At 44.2% G+C, this 25,713-nt stretch overlaps 1 protein-coding gene across 1 annotated transcript; it reads right to left on the bottom strand.

Moving 5' to 3' along the window:
- Positions 1 to 338: 338 nt before the first annotated feature.
- LOC126043031 (hexokinase HKDC1-like) lies at positions 339 to 21,611 on the bottom strand. Its single transcript, XM_049810884.1, has 19 exons — positions 21,492 to 21,611; positions 21,085 to 21,284; positions 16,999 to 17,161; positions 13,800 to 13,948; positions 13,589 to 13,708; positions 12,728 to 12,823; positions 11,294 to 11,393; positions 10,469 to 10,652; positions 9,768 to 9,923; positions 8,761 to 8,994; positions 7,745 to 8,049; positions 7,288 to 7,436; positions 7,075 to 7,194; positions 5,306 to 5,401; positions 5,115 to 5,214; positions 3,935 to 4,118; positions 3,074 to 3,229; positions 2,079 to 2,312; positions 339 to 1,445 (listed from the first exon to the last, which is right to left on the bottom strand). Exons 2-19 carry the CDS (start codon positions 21,145 to 21,147, stop codon positions 1,301 to 1,303), a joined length of 2,754 nt encoding a protein of 917 aa, XP_049666841.1. The 5' UTR covers positions 21,148 to 21,284; positions 21,492 to 21,611; the 3' UTR covers positions 339 to 1,300.
- Between the last annotated feature and the right edge of the window lie 4,102 nt (positions 21,612 to 25,713).

Here is a 25,713-nt window from a genome sequence, read left to right as displayed (position 1 = left end):
AAGAGAGGATTAAAGGAGATACAGGAATACTTGAGAACACAGAATAGCAGGCTACAAATTTGCTGCTTCTCTATACCGTACTATTGTTTCAGTTTTTTCTGAGATGGGTAAATCAGGTGAGGGATATTTGGTCACACAAGGGCATGGGCTCTATCTGCAAGCCACCTTCATAACAACTGCAGTGCTGCTGAGAACTGTTATAGACAGGTTTAAAGAAAGCTCCCACTTGCCTGCATGTTCTTCCCACAATTCAGAAGAGGCACTAGACAGAGAAGCAAAAGCTCACAGCACCACAGATTTATTTACAACAGACTACAGACAGGCAGAGCAGCAGGCAACAGAAAATGAAAAACAAGGATAAACTCCTTTCCACAAAATGGAAACTATCCTCTCATGAACAGGCAAGGACATAACTGAGGGAAAAAAGAGAAGAATTTCAGAAATTCAGGTGATTTTTTTTTTTCTCTCTACACAGCTATTTTTGTGGCTGAAACACGAACAGATTTGATACTCTCTACGTAGCCCTGATATAGACATAGCAGACCCTGTAGCTGCTTCTACATTCTCTCTTTCCCCCAGTATCAAAAGAATCAGTCACAGTCAGAATCCATTCAGCGCTGGTTTAGGTTTATGTGCACTCAGATGCACTAATGTATTTTGACACAAAATGGTATTTTGGGGAATCATATTTTTTTTCCTTTACATTCATCTATTAAGCATGCCTCCTGTACTCAGGGAAGTATTACATTACAATACACTTGCAACCAATGTAGCAGAGGGGAGAGAGCATCACTGACCAAAGTCCATTAATTTATTTTACCTGCAGATTTACTGTAAAACCTGTGAAGCATTGAACAAATACGTCCACTAGATAGGTGCAACATCAAGATCTCAATATTCCTTGAGCCAGGCCAAGCCAAAACTAAAACACACACAAATCCTAAGAAACTGGTGATAAACTCAGTTGTGGTGCAGTAGCTTAATTAAGCCATTGTAAAAAGACACATTTGGGGTTGATCTTTGTTTGTTTTGTTTTCACTCTCCCATGTGCATTATAGATGCAGGAAGTACAGAACTGAGTAGATTGTGATATGCCAAGATACAATGCTAGTGGGGAGCAGAAACACCTGATCCAAGTTATCAAAGGACAAAAATCCACAATCCTTGTTGGTCAAAAACCAGCTGCTCCCTGAAAACAAGTACCTGTGTACTGGTGACTGGCAAAGCTATCTCGAATCACTGTTCAGCAAATCTCTAGTGCACACGCCTGGCAGTGCTGAAATGACTTGACCTCTCATTTTTACTTCTGTCCAACATTATGCAATCTTTTTGCTACTGCAGTAATGAGGGCAGCTCCCTTCCCACTTCCATCTTCAGAAAGCATGAAAGTCACATCACACTGAGGTGCCAGTTCCTTCACTGTTTCCCGCAGGACCCTAGAAAAACTGAAAGGAAAGGGAGAGAAGAACAGAACATTTTAGCAGTGGCTTTCTGGTCCGAGATCTTTATAACTAATAGCAAGGAACCATAACCTCAGCCAACATCTTCCACTGGTTCTCCACAGCATCCCTTTCTGTTTGTTTTTCCTCCTATTCATGAAAGAGACAAGCTTCTGTACTCAACCAGATTTTAATTTCTATTTCTCTAACTTTGTTCGGCATGATGCCAGACACCCCCCTTGCCTTTAGAGATCATGGAGGAGGCTCTTCTCCCAACTCAAAAGCTAATGCATCTACTTATACTTATCTACTTGCTTACAAAATATTGACCCAACTCCAAAAACTCAACACAGCTTTACATGTGGGACATCCAGATATTGCAGAAATCCCCCAAAACATTGGAAAATAAATATTAGAAGAGTAAGTTTACTCAACACCCCAGAGAAAAGAGCCTCCCAGTTGAAACTGGACTGGACTTTGCAATTTTTGATCCTTTGGCTAGACAAGGGAAATGACAGGATGCAGGGAAACGTGTTAGATCTTTATCCTCTCTCTCATTTTTTTATCGGCAGAAAGCTGGTACAGCTTTCATAGTGGAAATGAGCAAACAGCAGAGGGAACTGGTACCAAGGTACTCACTGTGGATGGAGCTTGTACAAAGTCCCATCTACTCCAACGGTGATTTGCAAGTGCTCCACACCTTGGTTTTCTCTCTTCTTCTCTACAATAGCTGCCAGTCCTGCCCCACAGAGCTGGGCGGCTCTTTTTGAAACAGCTCCACACACCTCTTTCACAATGATGCTGTCTTCGCACGTGCTGTCCAGGCCAAGCTGCTGCAGAATTCGCCGGACTTGGAGGAGGGCGAGCCGGTCGCTGCGCAGAGGGAAACACATGCAGCAGCAAGGCATTAGGGGAAGCTTTGGCAGTCATGCAAATGAAAGTCTTACAGCTGAGTCTCTGCCATGATTTAAAGGAAATCGGACTACTTCTCCAAATCTAACACTCTCCGATTGTTTTAAGGCAGATTCCAGCCTGAATTTGGATTGAAAACTTGCTCCTGGCATGCCCTTTGCTATGTGAGACTGTACTTCCAGAAGGCACAAACAGTAGTTATTCACCTAACTCCCAAAGTCATGAGGGAGCTGAGCCAGATCAGCCACCTGACTGTGTTATTTTTGATCTCAAGGCTGAGACACTACCTTCCAAGGTTTTCAACAGTAAAAAGGGTTTCAAATAGCCTAGAAGACCATTGCAATCATGCAGAGATATGTAGGTAAGCACATATTCATGAAGTATTCATATACCACTGACTTTTTATTTTCTAAATAAGTACTATTCTAAGTCCTATGAGAAACACTCCAAGTATAAGCATGCTTGATGGTTAAGGCATCCAAGATAACACAGCTGTGTGGACAGGAAATGATAATTCATGTAATTACAGAATAATTCTGGAACTCCCCCAGTTCCTTATTTTGGGCTTTTATTCTGGGGAGGGGGGAGAGGGGTAGGGGCACAAAGAAGAAAATTATAATTGATTTCTTGAAGGAAAGGGCTCCACACACTTGTAGAGGAGTATTTTCTAGAGGTCCCAGAAGACCTTAAGGATTGAAACCATGTAAATCTAACAACTTTACCTCTCAATTTGAGACAGGAATTTTGTTTCGAATATGCCTCTTTTCCTGAGTGATTCTGAAATCTGTCCTCTGAACAGCAGTCCTTGTTTGGTTAAGTCAATCAAAATTTGCCTTACTATTTCACCTAGGTACATCCCACTGGTCATTTTTTCATACCTGTTATGTTATAAAAGAAAAAAAAAACGTGCTTTTAAAGAGATGACATGTTAGCTCTGTTTAACATGAGCAGTATGTACATGCACTATCAACTCTCAAAAAAGCAGTAAAAGCTTGCAGAGCAATAGCCATTGAACTCCATCTTTCAACCATCAAAAATTTGTTTCAGTGACTTCAAGTGCAAATGTTAATTACAACATAATTACCTATGTTAAAAGGTAACAAAGCTAGGAAAAAAGCTTGCAATATTAAACAGAACATAGCATTAAAGCCAGAGTCCACACCGAAGCGAAACTTTTCCCTGTCTCCCCCATGCATTGACCAGGGAGTCATATCTAATCAATGCTGTCTTTACCAAATGAAGAACAGTCACATTCAGTTTATCCTCGTGCACGAGTTGTATTTTACCTTTGAAAAAAACACTCCAAGAGGAGGAACATGGCAAGGCCTACACTTTGCAGGGAAATCTTAAGAGCTGCACTGCTTGGTAACTGCCCTAAGGTGAAAGCAGTGCTGTGGTAACAGACACAATGTATGTCTTTGGTTTTTTTCTGGATCTCTGCATTACTTAACATGCAACAAATGAAATATTATATTAAAATTTCCTTTCTAATTATTATTTCATTAAGTACATTTTAAAAAGCATCCAGTGTGCCTCGAAGACTGACTTCATCACGCTTTTAGCATCAGGACCATCACATTTACCTCTGTTTCCCTGGGTTTAGTGAGCCTTCATCTACTTCTTTATCATATTTTGTTCTTATGTTGTCAATGCAGCCATTGTCACCAAATCCTCCCCATTCTGTATTAATGCACATTTTTCCTTCATTCCCTTCCACTATTTCTATGTTTTTCATGTCCTCCATGTAGCACACATTGCTACCCGTTCCTAGAAGGAAAGAAATAACAAGGCTTCAGCCAGAAAAGTGAAGTCGCAGCTGAAACACATGGAAGATGATTACAGCGATCATCTTAAAAGCTCTCTTCTCCATATCCCAAATTGCAAAGATCTCTCCATATCTTACAGAAAAAAGTGCTAGCCAGTAATGCTGAGTGCTGTAACTTATCACAACACAATGCTACCAAGCCAAATGGGTCCTGCATAGAAAATTCCCAGCATAGAGGAACGAAGACTCCCTGTTACAGGTCAGAAATGGCGTTGGCAAGCATTGATCGGTCATTGCTGACAGTCTGGTTGTAATGCACCACAAATCATCTTGCATGACAGCATGCTCCCAAAAGCAAACACTGCCAAGAGCCTAGCAGCCAGTCAAGCAGTTACCAAGTCTGAAATGGTTTGGTGAACAGGGCTTCACCACTTGCAACATGGGTTACTTTAACTAATACAAGGACCAGTTCTCCAAACAAAAGGAGATGGCTGGTGCGCTTAGCCAGGTAGAAGAGTCTATATTCTAAGTGGGGCTTCAGATATTACATACTTAGATGTATTTCTGGCTGAAAACTTGGAGGGACCTACTGGAGGAATTATCTAGAAAGCCCAAAAAGAATTCATTCAGATTTTTAAAAATATTTTCTTGTTCCAAGGCCTATGACCTGGCTGCACACTAAATATCAATACATCTGTCAAAACAGGGATTCATGCCCTACCTGCTGTTCTCATATTCTTTTACCAAGCGTATGCTTGTTAGGCATCATCAGAGATATGATCAAAAGTCCAACAGATTCAGGATTCTATCTGCTACAGGTGTTATTATGTTCTGTGTTGAATATCATACAAGTCTGCCAAGAACCCTAAGTAACTAGTAACACCATATATCAAACTCAAATAAAAGACGTTGTTTTACAAGTTCCAAAATGGGGTGTGAAGCCTAGCACCTGCATACATGCTTTCTTCTTATAGTGGGTCACTTCAATATCACTGTACCTGCAATAAGGCCAATCTCACAATTTGGATCCTCATATCCACATGTCATCATTGTCCCAACAGTGTCATTCACCACTGCTACAATATCCAAGTCAAACTCCTAAAACACAAGTCACAATCAGTAGTGGGGTCCCGCAGGAAGAGAGAGTGTGCATTAAATACACCAAGAAGAGCAGAAAAGAATAGCTCACATTTCTTCGCCTGATGGCCTCTCTCAGCATATCAACAACATCTTCCCCCTCACAGTCTGTTGCCTTGAAACCTTTTGTCCATCCCACAAGTGTACCCTGAAACAGAAGAGGAAGAAAATCATAAGTGAAGATAGAGAGAAGACTATACGTTCCAAGCATCAGTCTTTTCTTGTCTCCAACCTCCCCCTGACCCTTGTGGGTTTTTGGGTTTGTTTTGTTTTTTTTTAAATAGTGTGTTTCTCTGGACAGGTTACTGTGAATGTCTCGTGCAGATTGTGGGCATGTGTATGTTTACTCAGCTATTTATCAAGACATTGCCAAATCAGTGCCTTCTAACACTCTATTTTAGAAAAACGTCTCTTCTCACCTCCTGTGCACATAGCCATTATCTGTGGGAGAGAGACTGTAAAAAATATTTTTTCTGTAAATAATTAAACACCCAACAAACATTAATGAACATCTACTGTTAATTTTTGGCTCTTTTACTAAAGGACATTTGGTATGATCCCACTACTCCAGGCAACGCTAATTTGTTTCTTTTCGGACAGCAACCTGGCCTGACAGAAGTAGATTTCCAGGTTACATGCAGTAATTAGCCTTCCACTTGGTAACTGGCTCTGGACTGTCTGTCCAAATAAGAAAGAGGGCAACTGGGAGAAAAAGCCACTCTTAAAAAACCCCTCAAGTTCTAGCAACAGTAAAAGACCAAACACACAAGGCAACATACTATGGGACCCTGACAGATATGCCTCGCTCCGCTTGCCACCACTGTTGTGAAATTTGTTTCCTCATCATTTGTCAAGACCTAAATACTATGCTGTAGGTTTGGAAGGCATACTGAGTGGCCTCCCCACAAATAGCCAAGTCCTGTTGCTATTCTCTCAACCATGATCTGAAAATTGAGACACAGCAGACTAGCTTCTATACTTAGAAGCCATTGTGAAACCCACCAGGACAAAAACATTCAATAAAATAGCAGTCTCTCATTTCACCAATATTCTACATATTTAACTAGAATTAAGCAGCACAACCTCCGCCACCCCTCTTTGGAAATGCATCAAAATTATTGAAAATTATTTCTTCCTGAATTTGATGGTTTTGTTCTCTTTTTTTTCTTACCTCAGATCTGGAAAGATGAAGATATGATATCTGTCAAAAAGCCAACCCTTCCAAGTTGAACAAGCAAGCTCAGTTCTGCCCACTGACAGTCAACAAAAAGAAACTAATGTACTGAAGAAGTTATACAGCCAGAGCTGTGTAGCATAGTTAAGAAAGTACCCTAGGATTGTGGCTGAGCAAGTAGGAGGAGGCATCTGTTATCTCTTGCCATTGAAGAGTTAAGGCAGCATAAGACATTCCTGGGCTATTAACATATGTAGTCATTTCGCTATCATAATGGCTTAATCCTTATAGAATAAAAGCAAGTAACACCAATCTCTTATCAGATACAAGAGGTGAAAGTTCTACCTCCCACATGCGTATAGGATAACTTTCTCATGAAACACAACTAATTTGCACAGTAGAGTAATAAAATCCCCATAAAACACCTGAAATATTCTCTCCAAAGACTAATTTGCACACATATATAGATATAGATATATCTATCTCTCTATCTTTTCAACCTTGTGAAGTCCTACTTGAAAGAAAACATTTAGTAGAATAGCTTTTTGCTTGCAATCTCCAAACCAAGTTACCCTCACCCAAAATGATGTCATTCACCAAGCAGATGCATAGCTGCCATATTACCCATTCTGTGTTGCAGTTCTTACCTTGTCAATACTGGCTTGCCTGCACGGGAAGGAGAAGGTGAAGCCCAGAGGCAGTCGAGCACCTTTAATCCCCATATACTCCAGGAAGTCTGCTATGCACTGCACAATATGGTCAAAGAGCTGGAAGGAAAGAAAAAGCATATAAATCTCACAGTAATCCCATGCAATAGGCCTTGGATCAGTTGGATCAGTTAAACATTCATTAGAGGTTACCTCTTCCCCCGTCCCTTGCATGATCTCCAAAGGAATGGCAAAGATTTTGTTATACATTTGCACTGATCTTCTTCTCCCGCTTCTGATTTTGACCAGCAGAACCCTGAAATTTGTCCCACCGAGGTCAAGGGCAAGGAACTTTCCTTTCTCTGTAAGAGAAGACAGGTATTTCATTTTGGTGTTTCTTGTAGCATGTTTGCCAGTCAGAATGGCATACGCTGCCACACATCCCCAAGAAACTCCATCTGTGCCAATGATAGCACACTCCTCCCTATGGCATTTATCCTATCAGTCTGCTAGCATGGCGCTGAAGGGCCAGCCAGATAACATCACAGGAAGCACCAGTTTGCCAATATAAATCACCCTGGCATTTGCCGGAATAATCAGCATATTCTCCCTGGAAAACAGACAAGCAACTTTCCTGAACCACCTCCAGGTGATCAGGGAATGACTTCACCTGTTCCATCTGGTGTCCCACAGACATATGTGGGTAACATCTTCACTGTGGCACTGGCTTGCGTCTCTCGCTTTAGCCCGTATTCCAGCTCAGTCCTCATTTTGTTCTTAACTTCTCTGAGGGTCTCAAGGGACAGCAGAAATGGTGCGAGAGCAGCATCGATTTGCTTGCGCTGAGCAGCCAGCCTGTATGCCACTGCTGTGACCATGGCAGCTCCCTTCCCACTGCCGCTCACTGACAGGAGGAACCGAACATCACAATTTGGGACCAGCCTTCTCACCACCTTGTGCAGACGTTTGGCATATCTACAGGAACAAAGAGTTTCTTTAGACTCTCACAGGCATTTCATGCATGGTTTACTTCACATACACTTCCAATACATGCACACATTCAACAGCACAAGTACTGAAGCACAGTCAAGAGGAGTACAAGGTCAGAAACTGGTCTACAATGATCCTGATTTCTGGCTGTTCTGCAGAATCTGTACACTGACAGGAATGTGAAGACACCTCTAAACAAGTGTGAGTGCCAAGGGAGAGGGACACTGGAGAAAAGCCACGCAGCAGTGCAGAGTCACAATGACAAATAGAGGGTGAGAGTCTCCATCTGGAACAAGACTTCAATCCAGTTTGGCAGAACATTTAGGAAGGTTTCCAGCTTGGGAAAGCACAGGTTCAAAAATGGGGGTAAGGGAAGAAAGAAAGAAAGAAAAGAAAAAACCCACACTGAACTGCAAATGTCCTGGTAGCCCAGAAGTCACTTGATGAATCAACTGATCTTCCCCAGACACCATTATCCCATGTCTCATGTTGTTTCCACCCCACCCCAAGTTCTAAAGCTCCTGAGACAGCTTTGCAATAACTAAGCCAGCCTGATCCTCCACACTCCACCAAATCTCACCCCAACCCTTCAGCAAAACCAGCGGTTCTCTGAAAAGCCACACGTATATGCAGATGGAGACTCTTTGCAACATCAATGTGCGGCCAGCGATTACCAAATCCTCTTTAGTTACTTACTGGGGATGGGTTTTATAGAGACCCCCATCAATTCCAACAGTGGTTCGCATCCTTAACAGTTTTTTATTCTCTCTCAGTCGGGTCAGTATGGCTGCTAAGGCGGCAGCACAGAGATTGGCTGAGCGGAAGGAAACAATGGTGCAGACATGCTGAACAGCAATGCAGTCCTCTTCAGAGGGAAACAGATTCAGCTCTGTAAGGATCTCTTTTGTGTTGCTCAGACCTTCCTTATATCTACCCCAAAATAAAAGAATACATCATCTAATGCAAGGATATTAAGGCAACACGTAAATCAATATCTGCATGTTGGCCTAAAAAAGAAATGAGAGAAGATCACGGCACAACCTATCAGGCAGCATCATAATTGGTTCCCATAAACCAGTAATGTCTTTCCCGCACTATTCCCAAAAGTACCCGGAGGAGAGACCAGACTTTTAAGAGGCTGCTTCCTGGGGTTCAGTCTTTGGTGAGACATACCAATTAGCTAGCCAAGAAGACAACAGGATAAAATATTTAGTCCATAGAGGGAGAGCACAGGAATAGATGTGCAGCTTTGCTCAATACAAAAAAGAAAATTATTCCTAGAATAACAATGAGGACCAGGATTCCTCTTCAAAACACCAGAATCTGTCAGTTTTCCATGTAGTCATCCGTTAGCTGATCCGGAGTCTGTACTACATCTCCACAAACCCAGTACTCCCACATCACAGAAGCTGAAAACTGCAACAATCATCCCATGTACTCAGGTCTCCAAAGAGGTTATTTAGACAATCTGTATCTGTGATGGTTAACAATACATTTGCTACCGTGGTACTTTGCTAAAGCTTTATTTTCCATCAATTCCTACTTACAGAAAGATCAACTTTTCTCCTAGGCAAAAGCAAAATCAAGTTGAACAATTCAGGATTGCTCCCAGTGCTCACAGATTATAATTACACATTCATTATCATTGCTGTGCTTGTGAAAGACTAACAGCCACTCTCAAACAGCACACTGCAGGTTCTTACTTTTCCATTGCAGACACGTGTTTCATTTCAATCTTGCCCTTGGTAAGCAGAGCTGTTGACACTTTCCCATTGAAGAGCAGACCTTCCTTTGTCATTTTTAGCAGAATGAGCCTTACAAGTTCCCCCAAATACAGGCTGCTGATCATCTTCTCAAACCTGGAATGATGCACAGGAAGGATTACAGGTGTTCACCAGCTAGCCAGAGCTATACAAAGCTTGATTATGAGCATCTTGTATTCTCATGCAGTTTGACCAATTTAAGCATGTACAAAAGGGGTTTGGGAGCCAAGCTGTAGATGGGATGCCATCCTGAGGTCCTGGGACCCAGCAAACAGCCCCTCAAGTTAAGTGAGTGATTAAAGAGAATTTTCAAAAGATTTGTGAGCAGCTCAGCCCGTAGAAGCAGTTTTGATGAACCAGGCTTTAAATATGCCCTTTGTTTACCTTCCTCCTCTCTTCACCCCTCCACAGCATCATACAAGAGCAACCACCTATTTTTAACAACACAATAGTAACTGCAGCAGCAATCCCTTGGCCTGTGAGGCAGGGAGGTATGAAAGGTCTGGATAGGACAGGACCAGGATCAAGTCAACTCAGGTTCACTTAACCCGATTCCTATTCCACTGGGGCTCCTGGCATACACTGGAAACACGCTTGGAGAACTCTGACTGCCTAGGCAAATCAGCCAGGGAATCACTTACAATTGTTTTCCAGGATTGAGAGATCCCAGATCAAGCTCCCGATCAAACTCTGTGCGGAGGTCATCCAAAGCACCGTCATCTCCAAAGGCACCCCACTCTGTGTTAATGCACATCCTCCCTTCGTCACCTTCCACCAGATCGATGTGCCTCATTTCCTCCATGTAGCATGCATTGGTGCCAGTCCCTGTCCATGTCGGAGACAGTGCAGATAAATTACCTGTTTGCTCCAGGTTTGCTTTTCGTTTGTGTTAAGTCCACATGTTTAGGAATAAGTGAGTGTATTGCACTTGGAAGAAAATATAAACACATAAACCTGTGGTACAGGATGCTAATACCAAGCCACCTGCACTTGCTAAATAGTCATTTCACAGCAAGCGAAAAAAATTTGGAAATTAATCTAAGGCTCGACTCGTTTAAAAACATTTTTTCTTTTTCAAATGTACTTCCATGTGCCTTGAAAAAGCCACCACAGTGCACAAAGTGGAGACATTGTAGAAAGAGTAGCTGATCCTAACCACCAGACGTGAGAGGAATTCAGCTTTCTCTGGACAGACAGACAGTACTTTTCTATACAGTCAGCAGAAAAGTTTAGTATGCTGGTCACAACTGAACCCAGACAAAATGGGGACTGTGGTATTTGATGGCAATGCGATCAGCATAAAACCAGCTGCTTTACACAAGGCAGCCAGGCTTGAAAATCTGACCATTGTTTTTTCCATTTTCTTCCTGCTCTTTCCTGTACTGAGACACTCCCTTCTACTCCAGATTTGTTAGGATTAAACAAATGAGAGGAAAAAAAAATACTTAGTGAACAGAAAAAATTACCAATTATAAGTCCAACTTCACAGCGCTGGTCATCATATCCACAAGTCATCATGGTTCCCACGGTGTCATTGACCAGTGCCAAAACATTAACATCTATGTCCTAATAGCATAAGGGTGGGTGATTAACAGGAAAAAAAAAAGCTTAGAAAGCCTCCTGTGTGTTAAAGCAACAGCATGCAGACATACTCCCCGGGACGTACTTTGAAGGCCTGGTTCAGGAAAGCTCTTCAGTTGAAAGACACGCTACTTTCTTTTAATAACACAATGCCCACAACCCTGTAAAGTAACAAGCATCTCTGAACTCTCAAGTGCTTGGCCAGCCAGGACCTTTGCTTGCAGGATTTGTTTCTCCCCAGTCCAACCTCGTTTGACAGAAAAGCAACATGTTACTGGTTTGAACTTTGTGATATGCTAGCACCCATGTATCTGTCCTTATGGGCTGCATGATAGGATAACATCCTACCACCTGAGCAGATCCCACCAAACAGGACAGAAAATATACATACATAAATGCAGCTATTCAACACAAGGCCATGCACCAACATCACACTCAAGCCTTTCCATCAAAGGTGTGCAGTTTTCCTTTCCCACTGAGGTAGTTTGATAAAGTAAAATCAAAGTTATCAAAGAATTCTTTTAACTCAGATGCCAACATTAGCAGGGGGCCAGACTTCACGCAGGAAGTCTCAGATCCTTTGCTCCTACTAAATACAGCAAGACTGATGCAGAGAAAGAAGTGAATGAAAATCAAGGCTGGATTTTTACCATGTGAGAAAACAGAATTTCCTCTTTACTACAAAGATGTCAAGGCATGAAAAGATGCTTTGTGTTTCTTAGACGGCGTTACCAATAGCACTGAACATGAAAAACAAGGCTTTCCAAAATATTAAAACATAATGTTATTCAAAAGGTAGGTATACACTACTTCAAGGGCAGATTTAATCACGTCTTACTGCTAACCTTAAACATTACAATCACTCACTCCATGCCACAGATTGAAGTGGATGGGGAAGCCCTGGTAGAGTTAGGCATGCTAATTTGAGATCATAGCGTCCCCCTCCCAAGCCAGGCTACAAAACGCAGTGTGTATCCACATCTTACCAAATGAGTTCACAACAGACTGCCTTTAGCTCAGACAGACAGTAGGGCCATACTGGTCCAGTGTCACGGCCAGTCCAGTTTATCAGTGTGCAGTTGCCATCGGTGTTAGACTGACCTGGGGCAGCCTGAGTTGCAGCTGCATATCCCTTTCCACGGCTTCAGCTCCAAGGGAGAGGCAGATCTACTAGACATACAGTCGTGCTGGACATTTGTTACTGGCTGCCCTTGAAGGATGTCTGACAACACCCAAAACAACCCCCACACCAAAAGCTGATCTCCCAGGAGGACAATCTGGGGCCGCTCAGGTTCACCTCCTGCAGGTACAAAACTTGCCTTATGCTTCTGGAGGGCCTTGCGCAGAGAGCTGACCACATCTGTGTCCTGAACTCCTCGGACCTTGAAGTGTTTCGTCCAGGCAAGAAGAACCCCCTGCAAAGTAACAGTCCAGTGACCCAAAGCTCCAACTTTAGCACACAAAGCAGCCACAAAGAAAACCAAGACCAAAGTCTGTGGAGAAGACCACTATATGTCTCTCCACACATTAAAATGCAGGCCAAAATAAGTCACAGCAGAACATCTCACCTTGAGGTGCCTGTCAGTACAAATACAGCTGAAGAGGTATAGTAATAAAGTCCCAATCCTGTAAATGCTTCTCCCTGTGCTTTGTTTAAAGCATGTGTGGCTTTACTGATGCTCATCACAAACTAATAGCATTAAGCAAAAAACATGTGCAGGACTGGGACCCAAAGCGCAGGCCACAAAATAATTGCAACCAGCCCTTCATTTCCCCATGCGGCCTCTCAAACAGCTCAGCTACAGGTCTTTCCTATTTAGAATCAACTGTAAAAAAACAAATTGAATGAGAGTGATTAAAAAAAGAAACATGCTTCAGGACACAAAAGTATGTGTTTCAGTCTAACAGTCTTAACACAAGGGCACATGGTTACTATGGAATTGGATACTGATTAACCAAAATAATAGCTTTAGCTTAAAGATCATGTTGCTTTGAGATCGGAAATGAGTGTTTGAATGGTAGTCAGGTCTAGTTAATGTTAATGGTCATCCGTGCCTTCTTCAGAGAGCTATGTAAACACGACCCCACAAAAAGGCCACAGGGTAACACTCCCATGCAATAACTTCTCTGGGTTCTGCAGGGAGCTAGGCTTGCCAATAATATTTCTTTTTGCATCTTACCTCTTCCAATTTGTTCTGTTTGCAAGGAAAAGAAAATGTAAAGCCAAGAGGTAACTTCTTATGCTTCAGGTTTTTGGTCTCCATGAAGTCTAACAGACAGTCAGCAACATAATCAAAGAGCTGCATAAGAAAGGAGAGGACAGAGTCAGGCTGTGTCCGGCAGGCGTGCGCCCAAGCACAGCACCACCACAGAAAACCCTGCGTGCCCTACCTCAGCTCCGTTACCCTGTATGACCTCCTTGGGTGTGGGGTAAAACTTGCTCTCCAGCTGGCTGCTCTGCTTCCCGTCATCAAACACCTTCACCTGGTGGGCACGAAACTGGGAGCCACCCAAGTCAACAGCAAGGAAGTCACCCTTCTCTGCAACAAAAGCGGGCAACCGTCACCGGTGATGGCTGAGAAGGATGGCCCAGATGCCATGGTGAAGGCCACAGCCCAGGGCCCCTGCCTCACCGCGGCCACAGGCTTTCCTGCCCCATCACAGCAGGTCCTTATCCTATGGGCCTGGGAGCATCACAAGGAAGGCTGAGAGCTGGCAACCCTAAGCAAGGGGATCAGGTCCCTCCTGTTAGCTTGCTATGTGGCAGCTAATTTCATTTTTATTTAGCAGTCTGGTTTTGCCCACCCTGCTCCTTCCACAGCAGCACGTTTTCAAGCTGCAGAGGGACAAGCTTCTCAGCAAGAGGCCCAAAGCAACTGCAAAGCCAACCAGAGCACACAGGGGCTGCAAAACCGTACACCTGAAACGTGGGGAAATGGGAGCTTAAGAGTAAAGGATGCAGTAAAGGATGCAGGATTTGCAGTCCCATGTTAAGACTTGGCCCTACTGCAGAAGTCAACTTCCAAGTGGGGCAAGACTAATTTGTCACCCAAAGTCAACCAATACGATCATTTCCAAGTGCCTTTAAGTGTTTCTGCAGAAGTACCATTCTGCTTCTCAGTCCGCAGCACTCTTAGCTCAAACACCTCAGACAGAAGGACAGTTTGGCCTCACTGCTACAATAAACAATTATCTATCCCACGCACAGGAGAAGGCCCTTCCCAAAAGAAAAATGCAGTGGTATGTGCACAGCCTTGCGTGATCTTTGTTCCACTGTCCAAACACCTGACTAAATTTTATCAAATCTGGCCCTGAAAGGAAAGGAAGCAGGAAATTCTACCTGTAATACCATGGTCAGATATCACAAAGGTGAGGAGGCAAACTGGGTTACTCAGTAAACTGTGACATTAGTCGACCATTAATCCCTAAATGATTAAAAACTGATGATGCTCCATATGGGTCATTTCAGGTGGCAACACTGAGGGCACTGAAAAATCTGAAAGTTTGTTGCTACTGCACATGGGAAAATCCAGCCCAGTTTGAGGTCTTTAAACCTGCCAGAAGTTTTGTCCGGAAACAAAATAACCAATAAGGATTTTGCAAGAGAGCGAAAACAGAAAAATCAATGCGATACCTAAAATAGGCAGCGTGTCAATAAGACATAGCCCAACTTGAATCTGCAGCACATCCTTGACACAGCAGAAAGGTCATGCAGGCTAGGAGTGCATTGTCCAAAGTTGGCCTTGAGAAACGTGAAGTCTTGCAACAGCAATGACATTACATGCAATTTTCCAAGTCTCCTGACCTCAAGGGTTCCCTGCTATTTCAGGACCAGGTCAGTGCCTTTGTGAGACCTCAGGACCAGTGATGGTCACTGAGACAGCAAGGGTGTCCTGGTTTCAGCTGGGATAGAGTTAACTGCCTTCCTAGTAGCTGGTACAGTGCTATGTTTTGAGTTCAGTATGCAAAGAATGTTGATAACGCTGATGTTTTCAGTTGTTGCTCAGTAGTGTTTAGACTATAGTCAAGGATTTTTCAGGTTCTCATGCCCAGCCAGGGCACAGAAGTTGGCACAGGACACAGCCAGGGCACCTGACCCAAACTGGCCAACGGTGTATTCCATACCATGGGACGTCCCATCTAGTTTAGGAACTGGGAAGTGGGGGCGTGGAATTGCTGCTCGGGGACTGGCAGGGTGTCGGTCAGCGGGTGGTGAGCTATTGCCCTGTGCATCATTTGTACATTCCAATCCTTTTATTATTGCTGTTGTCATTTTATTAGTGTTATCATTATCATTATTAGTTTCTTCTTTTCTGTTCTATTAAACCGTTCTTATCTCAACCCACAAGTTTTACTTCTTTTTCCCCAATTTTCTTCCCCATCCCACTGGATGGGGGCGGAGTGAGTGAGCGGCTGCGTGGTGCTTAGTTGCTGGCTGGGTTAAACCATGACAAAGGGTTAAGCTAATATTTCTTTTTCTTTAATGAAGGTAGCAGCAGAAGGAAGAGTGAGTGCCCAGTTCCAGCCAGGCAGTTTGAGGGGATTGCATATAATTTCTCTCAGACATCCCTCATTTCAAGGGACTAGCCTCCAAGTGTTTCCTTTATGCCATTAAAGCTGTTATTTATCATTTGACTGTAGGAAAATTACCTTCAGAGGGAATAAAGTCCTGTGGCAATGAGGTACAAAGCAAACATTTCTCTTAAGTTTTCTGCACAGCTGTTACACACCGAGTCCTGACCTAGGCCAGACACAGAGTCCTGCACAAATTCACAAACTTGGTTAAACCTGGGAAAACCTAATTTTCTGTCAGCCTGCACTGCTGGGAGCCAGCTGAGCCAGGAGAGTTATTTTGAATGTGCATACTTCTCCAGACAAGACAGGCTTTTAGATCCTACCTCACCTCGCATCCTCCCAGAGGACACCACTTTCTCCCTCTCTAAGTCTCAGGGGCAACTGGAAACAAGGATCCAAGCTGCAGAAGCAGAGCAGGCTGTTTCCTGGTAGACCTCACCCAGAAGCAGATTTTCACAATGCAGAAGGCAAGGAAGGGCAGGAGGGGATCATTTTTTGGGACAATAGAGAAAGCACTGCAGAGTTTGCTGTCAGAAGCCGAGAAGAGATCACAGCGCTTTGCAATTTGAGGGGTTTCACTGCAGCATCCTGCCTCCCCTGTAGCTCGATGAACACCAGGGCCGCAGCATTGCCCACATCCCCACACCTGCAGCACACTGCACTGCAGGGTCTGAGCTGTAGAGGCTGCCCTTGCCGTGTCCAGCCACAGCTCCTGCAGCAAGGCCTGCGCTAGGTACAGCCACATTTGCAGACGAAAGAGGCTGTTTTCTGAGCATTTACTAGGTCCTTTCCTCAAACAAGCAGCGCTACGTCAAAATCCACGTGGTGCAGGGAAAAAAACTCTCTGCCAGCACTCCCCCAAGCTGCTGCCTCCTCAATACACACCTGCTTTCTCGACATGAGATAGGCAGTAACCAGAAGCCACTGGCTGCCCTGTGTCTTTGCTGTGCTGTCCTTGAGTACTGGCATTGTCTTCCTAAAACAGCACTGCTGTGATGGAGCAGGGGGAACTCACCTGAGCCATCGGGAAGCGAGCGCACAAATGATGGCAGCATTTTTACTGTTGCTGTGGGGTTTGTGTCTCTCCCCAGGCCCTTCACCATCTCAGCCTGGAAGCGAGCCATCACATCCAGCAAGACATCGTCAGAGAGGCGCATGTGATACAGGTACCTGTCAACCTGGAAAGATGAAAGGTGTTACCTGGCAGTCACGCAGGCTCCTCGGTGCTCAGGAGCTGCCTGGGATGAGCACTGGTTTCACACTACATGCTCCTATGTGTACTGCGGAGGCTTCCTTCATCTCTGCAAGCAGAGAAAATGCCAGAACTTCCTAGTCACTTGCACTAGTTTTCTAACCATGAGGGGTACAGTTTGGCATGAAGGATCTGAAAATCTTGAACTCCAGTTCCAGCAGCATGTCTGCATTACGTTGGACAAGAATTACTATGCTCACTCCCACCCACTTGATGGACATGAGGCTAAACATATCCTAAGGAGACAAATTAATTTCTTTTCACATATGTAACAAACCTCACCTCTCTGATTCTACAAGTTCATTTCATTTTTTACCTCAGCACCTAAATTCCCATGATCATCAGTACAAGCAAGCTCCATGACATCATCAGAACATTTACTCTTATAAAAACTTTGTTTTGAAAACATTTAATGCAGCCCTGGTGAATTACTGTCAAAAAGTTAGCCATCTTTTCTGATGGCTCAGTAACTTACAACGTACATAAGCCCATGAGACTTGCTTGAGACCCTGACAAGTTGTTTTTACACTACCCTCTCCTCCTATACATGTAATGAACTAGAACTCTAAAGTATCTCAAACTGGTGAGAATTTGACCTCTCTGGTCAGGCCCAGAAAATGCCATCAGTACCCAAGCGTGTCAGCCACAACCTGAAAACATCTATTCAGCTACTGCTTCACTCCACAGACAATTAGCTTTGTTGGCATGCCAGGCTGGAGCTCAAAGCCTTTTTCTCACTCTAGCTTGCCTTCCATTCTCTTGTAATTCTAGGATTACATTTAAAACACATTTTTGGGTGCAATCAGTATCTTTTCTTAAGGGTCTATAACTCGCAGCATACATCAAAATAAAAGCCAGTTGACTTTAAAGAAAATCAAAAGCATCTATGAAGTAGCAGACACTCATTCAGATGAACTGGTAGAGAAGCTAATCAGTGTTTCTCTACAGCTTCATCAGAACAAAACTTAAGGTTTTCTTCTTCAGGACCATGTATTGCTTGGACTGACATTTACCTGCAGGGCTGGATACACAGCTGTAAGTAAGGTGGCCTAGAAACTACATAGCTGGATACAACAAAGGATTTACACAGCAAAATAAGAATCTGTCAACATCCAAATGCTTTTCCACTGGGGAGCCAGACTTTGGTGCTGCATGAACAAACATGATACAGGCATAATAATTCTGTGCTCCAACAGCCGGGTGTCCCCTGGAGGGTAATCCCTGTTAACATCCCTACTCCCCGTGACATGACACTCAGGGCCAGAAGCGGTGGGCAGGCGAGAGAGATGGGACAGCTTCCAAAGCTTTGCTAGTACAGACGTTCAGCTCTTGCACCACGGGCTAGATCATTATGCTGCTTTATCTGTTCAGAGCACTTCATCAGTCCCATTTACATAGGGACATCTGGAGGTTTGGAAGAACATGCACAAAACAAGTCCCACTGGCAACAAGGCAGGATTTAAAAGGTAGCATTTTTTAAATAGAGGAGAATGCAGGTTGCAGATAAATTGGCCTCTTCTGCAATTTGGACTGGCCACCTATATTAATGAGGCACAAACTAATTACCTATTCACAGTCCCATTTTAAACCCAATGGTCAGCAATGACCCACCTGAAAGAGCCAGGACCCTGAAAGTAACTCGAGCACTTACCTAACAGCAAAACATACACACACAGAGGAGAAAGTCTTAAACTACAAGATGCAATTGGCAAGGAGAAGCAGCTGCCTTTGAATACAGCTGTGCCTTGAAAAGGCCATTATTTAGATCTTTCTTTGTAGCCCTCGTTTGCACAAGCACTTGACTTCCTCCAAGGCTTTTTGGGGCCCCATCACTGTGTAGGATCCACCATCTCAGCTCAAGCACCAGCACTGCTTTTTTGGGCATACCAGGAAAAAAAAAAAAGAAAAAAAAAGAAAATACAATGACTGGAGACATACAGCACTCATGCACTCTCACACAGACCCAAATAACCTTGTGACAGAAGTCCCTGCGGAAAAAAAATCTAAACAGTAATAAAAATGACCATGTCTGTTTGCAGAGAACACACACTATCTCCCTGCTCCGCACAGAAATTGCATTCCCCACCCTGTTTACCTACAACCATAGGAGGAGACAGTCCTCTCCCAGGAACTAGATAAGGCAGAGCCCAGGAAAGCTTGCCGACTCTCTAGTCTGATTTACAACCAGAGCAAGGGCCTGCTCACATGCCATTTGCTTGTAAACACAGGAATGGCTGGGCCGTGCAACACCAAACTCTGTCTTGCTGCCTCCCTCCCACTGCACAAGATCAGTCCTTGTTTTTAAGTGTCTAGCCTCAGTTATGGGAACAGCACTCTTTTCATGGCAGGAAGGCTCTTGTTCTTGCCACCAGAGAGCAAATAAGCCTGGGGAGGGAGAGGTGGGAAGGCATTCCTTCTTTCTAACTAGGGAGAAATCAACTCTGCTCCTACCCTGAGCCTCTTAGAAGAGAACTCTAAAGATCATATGGTTTATTTGCCTTCAGGCAGGGCTAGTTTGCACCTAGCAGAAAGATTTAATTTTTTAAATGGCTTTGCCAGAATCCCTCTGTCCCCTCCTCTCCACTGTCCTTACTTCAGGGAAGTCCTCCTTCAACTACATTCTAGATGTTTCTCTGAAGAGCCCACTCCGCCCGATCACTGCTCCACAAGGTCTCTCCCTTTCTTAGTAAAAAGTAAGACGAAACGGTGCTGTCTAGATGAGATCCTAGCTCAGATCCTCACACAAGGAAAGGGCATAGGGGCCTCCTTCTGATCATATTAAACCCCGGGGATAAAAGGGCTATGACAGAGTCAGAGACATTTGAATGTTGAGACACCAGGACCTCTCTTGGAACATTTCTCTTCAAGGTAGAATTAGTGAAAGAAGCCCCCCTAAGAACAAGCAAGGGCACAGAGAAGACAACCCAGTGATGCTTGATTTGCTGATGAGCCCAGCGGTACAGGCGGATCTACCCACCGGGACCTTGGATCTCCCACACTGCCAAGCGTCTGCAGACAGCCCTGCCTCCAGCTGGCTGCAAAACAAGAGGACTGAGCCTGGCAGCAATGGCCACCAGAAAACACTCAACGGAGACGCCAGGAGAACAGAGGACCCGCAGGGGACATGTCTAGAAACCAGAGGATCTCTGACCCAAGAAGTTTACAGGTCCCACGTGGTCTTATGACGGAGAGCCAAAAACCCATTACAGCATGGCCATGAAAGTAGATTAGGGAAGAGCAACCATTAGGCAGCTCACTCCCAGTACTGAAGGCTTCAGATCTGGGCCACCTTGAGCTTTTCTGACTGAAATTAAAGGTCGCATCTATAAACATCAGAGTGATCTGCCAGGTTTGGAGAAGCAGAGAGGAGGCATAGGCACTTCTCCCACACCAACACTAGTTGGAACTGTCTCTTGAGTCCCGGAAGACCTGGCCCAAAGACCCCAGGAGTTTTCCCCACTGCTGCTACAACCTGAGTGACTCTGATTCCTACTCAGCTTTAGAAATCCCATCCGTCATGCTACACTTGCAAAGCGATTCAGCAAGAGGTTCCCTTCTGCCCTCTGGACTATACCACACCATGCCAGATAAAGTTTAAGCACCTCTTTTCCTTACTGAAGATATTTGCTCCATTACTAGAAGAGAACTTCTAACTGTGCAGGGAAAAGCAGTAACCAGACCTATTTTCACACTTGTCAGATGGTTTAGGGTACAAATACTTCTTACCCCATTTGGCTGTATGGCTTTAGTAGATAACGCCATTATCTAGTCTGCATTACATACTGCAGACCCCACAGTATCTGAGTAACACAGTTCTCAAAACAGGAATCAGCTAACGCTGCATCTTACCTTTTTTATTTGATCCTCTTTTAGCTTTGTGAAATGGAAAGCTAGCAAGTGGACGGCAAACATTTTCTTGAAGCGGATGGATGAGTCAGTAGTGACAGAGCTGCTGTGAGTAACTCCAAAGCGACAGGTCCTTATTCACGAAACTGGAGCTAGAGAAACTTCAGCTGAGGCATTTCCCCCAGGGTGAGATAGTGGAGTTCCTGGGAAATTGAGTCCAGAAATAAATCCATCCAGTGTGATTGGTTCAATGATTAAACTTCTGTCTCTTTGTATCACCCCCCCCATCAACCCAAAGTCCCTCCCTCCCCAGCTACACACTTCATTGTGCCAGAGCAGGCACCTGGAGAGCTGCCAAGCTGAAGGGGAGAAAAACTGATTTTGTTACTGCCCCACTTGGGAATTGTTACCACTTCGCAATGTAGTTGCTACGCAGCCTGCCCTGCTTCGCCCCGCTTCACTCCCGGGGGGCTGACAAGCTCCCACCAGCACAGCATGCAACAAAGTGCTGCAGGGAATCTGGAAAGTTAGAGAGGATTTTAGGAGGTTTCTTCCCTCTGCTCAGCGCTCCCACTTGCGAGACAAGCTCTTCTGCATGAATTAACCCTGCTCTAGTTCCACACAGTGCACCCTTATCTGCGGCTTTTTTCCAATTAAGCTTCAGCCGTGTAAAGGAGCGAAGAGACACACAGACCCCTGCCCCCAGCCAAAATACCTCTTGCGCAATTTCCAGCAGAAAGATTTTGTACGTATCGTTCTCCGTTCACCCCTCCTGAAGGCAAAGTTTCAGACCAATGCAGAGCCTCCATATTGCAAAACGTGGGGAGGGGGGCAGATTTACCTGGCAGCCAACAGTGTTGATATCAGACTGCCCCACTTGATAAATGCCTTTAACTGGCAGCACAGAGTGCTTACAGCAGGAGCAGCACCATCAGAGCTGAATTTGACACAGCCTTTAACTATTACTCTCAAAAGTTCGTTCTGAATACACAGGTGTTTCCAGGATCTGTCATTCTATCAAGTGATATGGACTAAGGAAACATCACCCAAAGGAAACTGGGTGAAATTTTGACACAAAGGAGAGAAACAAAAAAGAAAAAAGAAGAAAAAAAGGCTGCATTGTCATGGAGTAATTAAGAGGCTCACTCTCAAACTACATCTACACTTGGTGTGTTTCCCCCCAATTGCCATTCAGTGTTTCAGCTGGAACTGAGCACATTTACTGTGCTGGCAAACAATTGCCACCCAAAATTTTGCAGAACAAGATTACAATTAAAAATTATTTTGATAAATCAGAAAAACAGCCTCGGGGCAGGGAGAAAAGAGGGAGATGGAAGGGGGGGGGGGGGGGGCAAGTAATGGGAGGAAACACAAAGAACTACTGAGCAGAAGTAGAAAATTGTCTATACAGATCCAGAGTGGGGCAGAAGCAGCCAGTTAGCAGAAAAGGATCTCAGGCTGTATCAATTTATAGCCTAAAGTGGACCAAACAATCTCATGCTATTGCAAAAAAAGTACGACTGATCATCATGCTGGGCTGTATGAACAGGAGTATAATCCACAGACACACAAAACAACACTCGACTCCGTACTCAGCTCCAGTCTCAGGAAGAGGACCCTGCCCAGTCCTAGCAGCTACAGCACGTCAAGGCGGCATAGATCAGGAGATAGCTCTGTGGAACATCAGGAGCCGTCACAGGTTACATTTTTTCAGCCTCTGATCACAAGGAAAGACTGAAAGAGCTGAGGGAGGGGAAGGGAACTCTCTCTGCAGAGAGAAATTACACAGAACCTCTGCTAGGAAAGGTTGAGGTCTTTTTCTTCTTTTTTTTTTTTTTTTTTTTTTCCTTCCTGCCTTGCATCAGGGATGAGCTCTGGACACTGGGAGATCCCGCCAGCTCTATTTATTTTCCACTATTCTAGAACAAGAGTAAAGCAGACAGAGTGGCTGAACAGTCCATAAATAGGGCTTGTTCTAAAATTAGGCCTTTGATCTTCAAGAGAAAGGGAGAAAAGAAAGAAGAAAAAAGCCATGCTACCAGCCAGAAAGCACGGTTCACTTCTCCTGTATTCATCTTTTAATAACTGCTGGCTTGTTAAGTCAGACACTGACTCCCAGAGGGACTGTCTCTTTCCTCATTGTTTACCCATGCCATCCGAGTCACAACCCCTCTGGCCAGCAAAATTGAAAACATCACCTTTCAAGCTCCATCCCACTTTGATCCAGAGCTCATTGTGTCTGTAATACAGTAGATTTATTTTTCATTCTCTCTTTTCTTTCTTTCTCTAACAGATGCCACTGGAAAAGGGTCTCAAAGATCTAAACGTTACTGAACTGGCAGCAAACTCTGTTAAATACCTGACATGTCAGAATCACTGCGTAACTTGTTCGCTCATCCCTGGTGCATCCTAGCTTCAGGCAGGCTGTTGTGCAAGAAAAGACAAGACATTATCTCATATCCATGCAGACGGCAGTTCAATGTACTAAGGGCCCAACACCCAGATATATTACAGACATTTTGTACGTATTCTCGCCAGTACAGGGGAAACAATCCGGGACCAAGTGAACAGACCAGCTCCAACTGCATGCAGCTTGGAGGCTTGAGGCAATGTTGTTTTTTCCCTTTGTTAGAGCTGCACCCAATAAAAGTTAGTCACAAACCCTCCCTTCCCCCTTTGCAACGGCCAACAAGACTTCAGAGTTATAAAACCCCTCTCTCTACTTTCTTCTCCTGCAGTTCTCCCTCCAAACCCTGCCTCAAGGCACAATGGAGAATCCTGAAGAGGCTGGTGCTCACGTAGCCCATCCACCTCCCACAGCCTTGCAGCCAAAGGCCTGCAGAGAAAAGGAGCTCACAGCTACTATGGGGAAATTCAGATAAACGTCTGAGTACATCAGCTAAACATGCACCAGTTACCTCCAGAAAGAAATACCCTATTAATAAGCATTTTATTGCTGCAGAAATGCATCTTTGGTGAGAGGTATCGGAGGCAGTGGCAACATTGGTGGCTGAGGTTGGCACCCAGGTTAACAAGGAGAGAGTGGACAAGGCTACAGGTGAGTCATCAGGAGAAATCCTTCTTCATTATAGCTTATGGTTCCAAGACCAACACTTAGAACACGTTTCCCCTCCCAGTAACAGCAGCTTTCCTCCCTATTATAGTCCCACAAGTTCATCAAAACTCAGAACAGAAAGGGGTCCCCACATTTGTCCTGCATACACACCTCCTAGGGCAACATCAGGCTGCAAAATAAGGCAGAACACCTGCAGGGACTGACTAGAAAATCCACTCCGTGGATAGACACTATTTAGAAGAGATGGAGACAGCACAGACAGAAAAGAGCACATTGGCTTAAGAGAAGGTTTTTACCAAGTGGTGCTGTTACAATCACCATTTTACCTTTGAAGCATAACAAATAAACGCAAAAAAATTAAATTGTAAAATACAAGAAACTTCTCAACAGCTGTAATGTGAATGCCTGAAATTAATCTGGAAATCTGAACACCTGAAATAAACAGTTTTGCAAATATGATTCCCAGATCAAGTGAACAATGTTGTTTAAAAAGTTTTGGCACAGCCCCACGAAGAAGAGCAAGAGGCCACTCACTCCTCTCCCAGGGACTTGCTTGCATAGGGCACGTTAAAAATATGCAGCTGGCATAGCTTTGCACCACAGCAGTCCGGATTGTACCACATGGGGACCAATTTGGCAGCCATTCTAATGGGAGTCAATGACAGCCACACCATTAGCTCAGAAGAAAAGAAAACTTTCATAAAAAGTCAGCCTGGAAACGCCTGAATAAACTTCAGAGCTCTTAAAACTGTTACTATGGAGTCTCTATGGAAACAAGCAATGAGTTAAGCCAAGTGCTAATCCCAGCAAAATACAAAAAAGAATGCTTATAGTCATTTAGCTTCCTTATTGCAAGGCCTGCTGCTCAAACACAAGGCTGGCTTATACCCCCAAGTCCCAGCCACTCTTTCCTTGCTCAAAAATATGCACTAGTATGCAGCTTAGCATACAATTAAAGGATCAATTTATCCAAACAGACTGGAAGCAAAGTACAGTAGCAATGTGGGCCTCCTGCAACCCAATCCCACATGTGCAGGGGGAGAGAAAACAGGAGTCGTCCTTGCACAACTGTGGTTTTAAACAGCAGTTTGCAGATACAGCAAGGAGTTTGCAGTCCAAGAGCTAAGTGGGCAAATGCATGCTGTCAAAACCCGTCTGCAGGCTTGAGCAACTACAACTTCCCTTTGAGTCTGTCAAGTGCAAAGAACACAAGGAGGCAATTGATACCACTCAATCACATAATCCACATCACACAAGTTATTTGAATAGTATCAAATGGAATACATTTGTAAGGGTTAATTGCAAGCTTGCATTCTGTGCAAGTCATGTTGCTGTTAAGCAGAGGCTGTCAGGACTCTGGGAAAGCAAAGCCGAATTACTCATCCACAAAGCAGAAAATTCACAACATTCACATGGCCATTGCCACACATGCATAGCTGCTTGGTTTTTCTTGGGGGAACTAAGAAAGATGGGGCTTTGCAGGGGAAGGACCTAAAAACCTTCCCTCCCCACCAGTCTGGTACTGAAATCAGCAGGAGATCATGTGGACTAGAAAC

The sequence above is a fragment of the Accipiter gentilis genome, chromosome 9 (assembly GCF_929443795.1).
Source record: "Accipiter gentilis chromosome 9, bAccGen1.1, whole genome shotgun sequence".
NCBI lineage: Eukaryota > Metazoa > Chordata > Aves > Accipitriformes > Accipitridae > Astur > Astur gentilis.
Note: the sequence above shows the minus strand (reverse complement) of the source record. Positions and strands in the feature narration are given on the sequence as shown.

Excerpts from the sequence above, each read along its gene's own strand:
- LOC126043031 (XM_049810884.1), bottom strand. The coding sequence starts at position 21,147 with ATGTTTGCCGTCCACTTGCTAGCTTTCCATTTCACAAAGCTAAAAGAG. Across the intron at positions 13,709-13,799 it reads TACAGGGTAACGGAGCTGAG|CTCTTTGATTATGTTGCTGA; the intron begins GTAGGGCACGCA and ends TTTCTTATGCAG. Across the intron at positions 10,653-11,293 it reads TGAAGTTGGACTTATAATTG|GGACTGGCACCAATGCATGC; the intron begins GTAATTTTTTCT and ends CGACATGGACAG.